Source organism: Hemicordylus capensis, chromosome 6, assembly GCF_027244095.1.
Source record: "Hemicordylus capensis ecotype Gifberg chromosome 6, rHemCap1.1.pri, whole genome shotgun sequence".
NCBI lineage: Eukaryota > Metazoa > Chordata > Lepidosauria > Squamata > Cordylidae > Hemicordylus > Hemicordylus capensis.
This window is the reverse complement of record NC_069662.1, coordinates 25784520-25793777: the sequence shown is the minus strand read 5'-3', so window position 1 is coordinate 25793777 and position 9258 is coordinate 25784520. Positions and strand designations below refer to the sequence as shown.

General features: G+C 45.4%; 1 protein-coding gene across 1 annotated transcript in view; it reads left to right on the top strand.

Annotated features, from left to right (window-relative positions):
- Nucleotides 1-465: 465 nt before the first annotated feature.
- Nucleotides 466-9258, top strand: part of LOC128330975 (vomeronasal type-2 receptor 26-like) — a 28828-nt gene continuing 20035 nt past the window's right edge. The window contains exons 1-4 of the mRNA XM_053264343.1: nucleotides 466-532; nucleotides 646-794; nucleotides 6752-6864; nucleotides 8106-8397. Of these exons, the coding sequence (XP_053120318.1) occupies nucleotides 466-532; nucleotides 646-794; nucleotides 6752-6864; nucleotides 8106-8397 (621 nt within the window). The remainder of the gene's footprint in view (nucleotides 533-645; nucleotides 795-6751; nucleotides 6865-8105; nucleotides 8398-9258) is intronic.

Genomic DNA, 9258 nt, shown 5'->3' with positions numbered 1-9258 from the left:
TTTCGCATGTGGGCAGCGTTAGACCCCTCCCTTCCATGGGACACGCCCGTGCAGGAGTTGTGGCTGGTGATCATGTCTCCCACTTGACCTATTGACAGGGACAGCTCTGACAGTGAGTGTCTGCTTTCCAAACCACGTCTAGGAGTGTCTCCTGTAGCGGCAGGCCAGCAGGGGGTTCAACCGCACTTGGTCTGCTGGGAGTATAACAACGGTGGCCACTGCGCCACACCGGTCTGCCATTTCAGGCATGCATGTGGGCTCTGTGGTGCCAAGCACCCGAGCTCTACCTGCCCCAGAGCAAAGTCAGGGCGTTCGGGGTGAATTTTAGGGCAGGAGGTAATGGTAAAGGGGGTCCCCCCCCCCGGGAAAGGGGGCCCAGCCTGTTCAGGCTTGATGTCCTTGGGCGCTTGTTGCGGGCATATCCTTGCAAGGCAGTGGTGGCTTATTTGTTTTCTGGGTATAAGGATGGGTTTAGGATTCCTTCCTTATCTCTCTGTGTCGGTCATGTCCAATAACCTTCGATTAGTGGTAGGTATGGAAGAGGCAGTGCATAGGAAGATCCACAAAGAAGTTGCTTTGGGCAGGGGTTTAGGGCCATTCGATAGCCCCCCCCTTCAAAATTACGGGTATCTCCCTTGGGTGTAGTCCCCAAGAAGGCGCTGGGTGAATTACGTTTGATTCACCATCTATCGTATCCCAAAAGGTCTTCCATCAACGATGGGATACCGGATGCCCTGTGCTCGGTGCGCTACATTTCATTTGATGAAGCGGTCCGAATGATCCGGGACCTCAGGGTAGGGGCTTTATTATCCAAGTGCGATATCGAGTCTGCCTTCCATCTGTTGCCAGTTCACCCAGCTGACTTTGATTTGTTAGGTTTCTGTTATGAGGGCAAATTCTATTTCGATTTGGCTCCTCCAATGGGTTGTTCCATTTCTTGTGTGGCCTCTGAAGCTTTTAGCACTTTCCTTGAATGGGCACTGAGGCGTAGGGCGGGCCTGAGCTCCACCGCTCATTTTTTGGATGACTTTCTTTTTGCTGGGAGGGGCAATTCTGCAGAATGCCTGCACCTGTTACATTCCTTTATTCAATTAGCACAGGAGCTAGGGGTTCCCCTGGTCAAGGATAAGATGGAGGGCCCTGTCACCCGGCTTTCCTTCTTAGGGATTGAGTTAGATACCCTGGCAGGCTGTTCATGTTTGCCGCTGGATAAATTGCAGGTCCTTTTGAACCTGGTCGCAACCCTTGGACCTGCCCGTAAGGCCTCTTTGAGGGAGCTCCAAGTGGTAGCTGGGCACCTTAAGTTTGCTTGCAGGGTTGTTGTCCCAGGGTGAGCGTTTCTACGGTGCCTTTGTAATCTTATGGCGGGTCTTAGGGCCCCGCACCACAGGGTGTGCATCACTGAGTGTGTTAGGGTGGGTCTGGCTGTTTGGGAGTCATTTCTTAGGGATTATAATGGCATTTCCTTCTGGAGGTCCAAGCAGCTCCTGGAGGTTGAATTGCAGGTCCATTTGGATGCCGCGGGTGGGGTTGGTTTTGGCTTGTATTTTAGGGGCCGTTGGTGTGCCACTAGGGATTTAACTTTCCTAGAATTCTTTCCCATCGCAGTGGCAGTCCACATTTGGGCCAAGGAGTTTTCCAACTCCACGGTGCGGTTTTGGTGCGACAACCAGTCAGTGGTGCAGGTGGTCAACTCTCAGACCTCCTGTTCTCCATGGGTCATGGGGCTGCTGAGGGCATTTGTCCTTCAATGCCTTAGGGCTAATATTCTGTTTGTAGCGTGCCATGTTCCGGGGATCAAGAACGATATTGCTGATGCCTTGTCTTGCTTTCAGGTGGACAGGTTCAGGGAGCTAGCGCCAGAGTCTGCTCTATACCCGGAACCCATGCCGGCCGCTCTGTGGCATCTTGGCCAGTAAAGGCTCAGAGGGCTATAACAGCTTCATTAGCGCCCAGCACAAGGACGAGCTATGCTTCCAAGATAGCAGCCTTCGCATTCTTCAGGAAGATGGAGGGCCTTGATGAGGTCTGGCCAGTGCCAGTTGTTCAGTTATTACAGTTTCTAGTCCAGTTTCAGGATGTGGGATGGGTTGTGTCCACTTTAGGTGGCTACATCTCAGCACTGTCCTTTGAGGCTCAAGCGAGAGGGATGGGGGATTGTACCGGTGACCCGAGGGTTGGGAGGATGCTAGAGGGTTGGTCCCGTGAACTTCCTCCAGCTAGGGATCACAGGCGGCCATTTACCTTGGACCTGTTGTTGGTTCTGAGTGGGCAGCTTCAGGGGTGCTGTGGATCCCAGTGGGAAGTTAACCTTTTTCAAGCAGCTGAGCTTGTGGCCTTTTGGGGGGCTTTTTGGCCTGGAGAGTTGTTGCCTTGGAGGAGGCTTTCCCCCAGGGACTGGTGCTTGCAATTCACTGATCTGTCTTTGGGGAATAGAGAGGCGTGGGTCCTTTTTAATTCTCCAAGACTGACCAGCGTGGTAAGGGACACATTGTATGGCTCTTGGCGGCCAGTGATTCCACACTTTTCCCTGTAGTTGCCTTGCGGCACAATGTGGATATGGGGACCTTGGGGGGGGGGCCTTTTCGTTCAGGAGAGCGGAGATCCACTGACTCAATACCAGTTCCTGACTATTCTGCAGAAGGCCTTTGATTCCACGGGTGTTCCAGCCATGGGGCTGACTTTGCACTCTTTTCGCATTGGGGCTGCTACCATGGCTAGCTGTTTGGGATTTCAGGAGGATGATGTGTGAAGAATTGGTCGCTGGAAATCCAAGGCGGTGCGGAGCTATGTGCGCTAGTTTGGAGGATTGGAGGATTGATGCAGGTGCTGGCAGAGCAGCGGCTCCAGTTTGGGTCCTTGTCTGTGGCCATTCGTTGGTCTTCTGGGCATTCAAGAAATCCAGCACCTCCCAGTGGAGAACCCAACTTGGTTTGATGGGCCTCAGTTTACTGGTTGGGTATGCAGGGTATGGCATGGAGCCAGTTGCTCCCTGCCATTTGGGATCACTTAGCTAGTTTTCCTAAGCTGGATATTCTTGTTATTCACCTTGGTGAGAATGATTTAGACAAGTGAACTGGCCTCTCTCTTATCCAACAAACCTCCTCCAACTTTTTGACTCTGAAGGGCTGGCTCCCTCGTCTACGCATAGTATGGGTCAGCTGGCTGCAGCGTAGGGTATGGCGGGGGTGCAGTGCATGCGTGGAATAGAACAGGCACAGCGCAAGGCCTCGGCTGCCATAAGCAGGCTGGTTGTGGCCAATGGGGGAGGGGTGCTGGGTCAACCCGGGCTTTCAGCCCATTTCCCCCAACTCTTTCGCCCCGACGGGGTACATTTGTTCAAGGCTGGATGTGACCTTTATTTGCAGAACATTTGGATGGGGCTTGTGGAGTTTTTGGAGAGGTGTTGGGCAGGGAGGTCAAGCTAGGCTAACCTCCCTGTGTAGCAGGAACAGTGCAGGATGGGGGGTATATTGATTAGGAGTAAAACCTCCAGCATAAACAGCTCTTTTCACTATAACGAAAGTTCAAGTGTTGAAAGCAGAGAAGGAAGAGATAGCAATGTGGCTAGAAAGCCTGATTTTAGGGAGCACAGAGTGCACCCATCTATGCAGTTGGAACTGTGGGAATACAGTCTCCAGTTTGAATACTTCAGTTCATGAGATCATGAACTTTTCACCTGCCCATATTTGGTAAAAGCTCACACCTGGTCACTTGGCATGAGTAAAGCATGGGAGAATGCACCCTGAGGTCATAATAGCTAAGACTGCAAAGGGTCATCCCCAAGCCACTTGCCCTTGGAACCTACGTGGGGGAATCTGCAAGGCAATCTACTTGGACCTTCATCATACTGCTTCTCAAGTGTGTGAGTTGTAGCACTACACTATTTGCCCTCTATTTCTGCCTCTTTTCCTGTGAGATCTGCCCATGTAACCCATCAACAAGTACACTGAATGCACCAATGGGCCCAGGAAAGGTAAATCTAACCTATCTGCCTCTTCAAATCTCCTTGCCCCCTTTTCTCTCCCTACCTTCTAGCCTTTCTGCATCAAACCTTAAGCGGATTCACCTACAATTTTGACCTTAAGTTAAATTCCTCCTAGTCAGATTTGGTGAGACTAACTGTTAAGATGTTATTGCCTTGTTTAACTAACTTGCGCCTTCCTGTAACACCATTTCATCGTAAATAAATCTGTTGCATTGCACTGCAGAACCACCAAATTACCCAGTGAATGCATTAGCATGGACTTAGGCTATCCCGAATACAGAGCAGTCCCACAGAGAAATATCTAAATTGGATAATTAGAATCCTTAAAGAACTGGCACTCACCCAGATCTAAGGAGGACTGTTGCTAAAAAAAAAAATGAAGAGTTTTAACAGTATGTGGAATATTTCAGAATTCACTAACAGACAGAAAGAATTGCTTACCAAACTGATTTCTGGGGAGGAAACAAAAGAGGCAATATGATGCTTAAAGAATCATTCTAAAGGCCCAGATCAGTTGACCTCAGTCTATTATAAATACTTTCAAGAAATATTAATCAGCCCACTGACCCAGATTGTGAATGAGATGCTACATTGCCATACGTTGCCCTCCTCTTGGTAAGAAGCATTTATCTCTCTTATCCATAAGGAAGGGAAGGATCCAACGTGCCCAGAATCATATAGACCAATTTCTCTATTAAATGTGGACTACAAACTCTTTGCTGCGATTTTAGCGAGAAGATGTCACTTCTCTCTCAGTCCAACCTATTTCACGGGGTTGTTGTGAGGACACCACTCTGGGTTCCTTGGAGGAAGAGCAGGATATAAAATGTAGATCATCGTCGTTGTCATCATCATCATCATCATCACCATCATCTCCCTCCTGCCCTACTTCATTCCATTGCTATTCATTGGCCATCCTGGGAAGGTGACGTCTCCTCCAATAAACTGCTTTGGGCATCATCTTCTCAGAGGCTGTTGCTTGTATGTTGTCAAATACCACCACCGTGGTTCTTCCTTTCATAGCCACCAGGCCAGGATCCAGGATGAGGAAGTGGAAGGGGGAAGACTAGATCACTGCATTGTTCTCTGCTCAAGCAGGCATTTGTGCAGTGTGGTTGACAATCTCTCTGCTTTCCCAGATGTTAACATGCACTCAGTGGTTGGCAAAATTATATTGGAATGTAATGAGGGATCTGTAATTCTGTTTTACTTGGCTTGGGGTTACATAGGCTTCCTTGCAACAGTCAGTTTCATGGTGAGGTTTCTTACCAGGAAGGTGCCTGACAGTTTCAATGAAGCCAAATCTATTACTTTCAGCATGTTGGTCCTTTGTAGTGTTTGGATATATTTTATTCCAACTTACCTGAATACAAAGGGAAAGTACATGGTAGCTGTGGAGACATTTTTCTGTCTTAACTTCCAGTGCTGGGTTGCATCTCTCCTCCTAAATTTTACATTATATTGTTGAGGCCTGAGGTGAACAACAAGGAACAGCTCATAAAAAGAAAGGATTTGAGAATATAAGGTCTATCTTATTCGCTTAATCTTCAATTTAGATTATATATATAGATCTCCCTCCTTCCCTGACTCTCCTTGTGTGAATGTTTCCTTCTTATCAACTGCCTGATACAAATCCGCTTCAGACCTGGACTTGTCTCCAGCCTCATCTAGCTTCTGACTAAGTTTGAGTTGAGGCGAGGCGAGGCTGGAGGTGAGAAAAGCTGGAGGTGCCTCCAGGATCGCATCAATCTTCCCACCTTGACACGCCTTGAGGCTTCCACCGCACCCCACCACCACCAGCTTCCTTTCCAGCCTAGCCTCGAATGTCCCCTCAAGCCTCACCTCTGACTTGAAATGGCTCAACTTGTGAACTGCCAAATACATCTGCACCAAACATAGTATACATGTTAAGATTATATAGGATATTAAGCCCTGATATCCCATATAAGAATTTGAGAAACCATTTCAAGACGGTGGCTGTGTGTGTGCCCCACTCCCAACAATTTTGCAATGCCTGGAACAAGTTCTGGAATGTCCCAAAGATACTTTCTCTTTTAAAAGCTTTATTCCCATATTGAATTTAGCTGATTAATACTTGTAATATAACAATTCTATTGCAGCTAAGTAATTAATTATATATCACCTAAATTAACACCATAAAAATCAATAGGTCTTATTTCAAAGAAATAAAGAACTAATAATCAGTATTACTTTGAAATATACCCTGATTTCTGTTTGAGAAACTTATAAAGATCATTCGCAGAACTAGCTGTATATTGTTAAAGACACCTCTGGACTTGTGTAATGTCTCAACAGGGCACAAAGAGAAGTGTAATTTCCTCTCCATTATGAGGAGGAGAAAACTGCTGTACAGAACTGATAAACATGTTTTCTTCAACAATTCCACAGGGAATCTCCAATTTTTAAGTGGTACTTCCTTCTCTCTAATTGTCACATCATCTGTAATCTGCGACCTATAAAACCCATTATGGGATATCAGTGGCCATTTATGCAGCTAACAATTGGCAGTAATGTATGAGAAATATATAGGTGCAGTGTTAGACTGAGGGACGTGAATCTAATCGTTGATCAGCCATACTTTAAACTTTTGCCTCCAGCCTTCAGAGATGGAATACTAGAATCAGCATGGTACTCAGCATGGTATTATCAGTGCTCTTGCTTCTGGTCCTGCTTACATATACAGCATGCAAGGCTCACATTATCAAATGCAGGCTTAATAATCCACACCCTCTGCTTCAAAAGTACCAGCAGCCAGGGGATCTCATCATTGGTGGCATAACTTCTCAGATCTTCATTCTCTCCAGTGAAATAGACTTTGCTGAAGAACCCCAGATGATGTTGTCTACTGAGCCTCTGTAAGCAGTAAAAAAAAATAATTATGAAAGAGGATTGCATTTCAGTGTTTTGTTTTGTTTTGGGTCACTAGAAGATTAGTCCTAGGAGTTACACTCCCAAAACAGTGGTGTTTTGATTTGGAATTTAGGAAGAATGCTCTCACTTGCATGGGTTTAAGATGTTCCTTTTTGTACACACTTGTGTGTCACACCAAGATTCTCTGCCCCATCTCAAGGCTTTCTCTCTGTATCTGCTCCTGCCTTCTCAATCTCATTTAAAGCATATTTTATAGAAAATATGCAATGTCTGTATAGAGGCCATACATTCTTGCTCATGCTTAGAAATAACAAGATAAGTTTTTTCTGTTCTGTAGGACATAGTCCAAAAACAATTAAAAATTATGCTTCTCTCTCTCTCTCTCTCTCCATGAAATCAAGATTTAAAGTCATATCCATTAGATCTCCCTGACCATAGCATAAATATTTTTGTATCTCTCAGGTTTCCTGCAGGTGGTCTTTATGAGCAGGACCCTTGAAGAATTATATGTAGCTTCCTTATACAAATCCAGATCATTGATTCGTCTAGCTTGGTCCTATCTGCTAATACTTCAAGTTGCTTCCCTAAGTCTGAGGTGGAAGCTGACCACTTTCTACTAACAGGAAAGGCTGGGGATTGAATGTAGGTCCAATTAAAAGCACAGCAGGTGTTGTACATCAAGTTATGTCCCCTCTCCAGCTATTCTCCCTTTAGTTTCACATGTTCATTTGGTAAAGTGTAGCTATCCTGCAATAAAGAATATACCTAGCTCCTCCATGTTCAAGATTCTCAAGTTCATGATGATGCATGGGATACCTTGCTGTAGCATCTTGATTAGAATACTATTACCATAAACTAGTATTTAGAATGAACCGCTACAGTATTACAACTGTTGGCCACATGATGCACTGAACAAGTATTCCCCCACCCCACCTTTTCCATCTCATTTCCCCTTTTATCTACTTCAGTCTTTCCCTTTACATTCCTAATTTCTGGAAGCTTTAAACTGGAGCTTAAGAATTCCATGAAGGTCTGGATATTTTTCTCACATCATTTCTATTTCTGTACATCCTGAGTTTCCTCTACAGTCCAAATGGCATGAGACCATTTATATTGCTATTAGAGGGAATGATTAATAATAATGGGAAAGAGGTTTAAAATCAGTTACAATGAAATTGCACACTTTCAGCAATACTTCTGATGATGAATACAACTCTCATTCTAGGTTACTGGCTAAGAATTATCAACACATTCTGTCCTTTGCATTTGCAGTAAAGGAGATCAATGAAAACGCAAGGCTCTTACCCAATATTACTTTGGGTATCCGCATCTATGACAGCTATTTCAATGCAAAGCAGACATATTATTCCACGTTGCTACTTCTATCCTCTTGGGAAAGATTTGCCCCCAACTACCAATGTGATATCAAGAATAACTTGGCAGCAGTCATTGCGGGACTGGACCCTCTAACCTCCTTTCATGTAGCAACAGTCTTGGATATCTATAAAATTGCACAGGTACTGTATGATTTGTGTTTAGAATATTGATATTAAACACTTTATTCACACTTTGTCCTTCCAGGCCAGCCATTAGCTGCTACCAGAGGCCCCACATTGTGCCCTGAACCTGCAATGCTGGAGGTCCCCCTACTGAGGTGGCAGACAATATTGTTTTGCAAGATGCAGTAGCTGCAGTAGCAGCATTCCAGTTATTGACTGCTGTTTTCCAAACTGCATAGTGCATCATGTAATGCCATGAGTCTCAGTGGGGTATTGTGGGTTAGAATACTATCAACTTCTTTTCTTCTCAACACTCCTGATGGAACTCTCAGCCTACATAATGGATCTCTGTGCTGGAGAGGAGAGCAGGTCTTGTGGTAGCAAGCATAACTTGTCCCTTTAGCTAAGCAGGCTCTACCTTGGTTGCATATGAATGGGAGACTTGACATGTGAGCACTGTAAAATATTTCCCTTAGGGGATGCAGCTGCTCTGGGATGAGCAGAAGGTTCCAAGTTCTCTTCCTGGCTTCTACAAGATAAGGCACAGAGACACTCCTGCCTACAACCTTGGAGAAGCCGCTGCCAGTCTGTGAAGACAATACTGAGCTAGATAGACCAATGGTCTTACTCAGTATATGGAAGCTTCCTATGTTCCTATGTTCCAGACACACACATCCCTTCCAAACTGATGTCTGTGTAAATTCTATGTATTGCATAAATTTGTAGGGAAATGCATATTTAAATCTGTACTTCTTCACATATTACTGTTCTGGGTGTTTGCATAGGAAACATTTGAAACGACTTCAGAAATGTATATGTTTAACTAGGCAAAGAGGCACCTTTTAAACATGGTGATACTCTTTATTTAGCAGGAGGAGA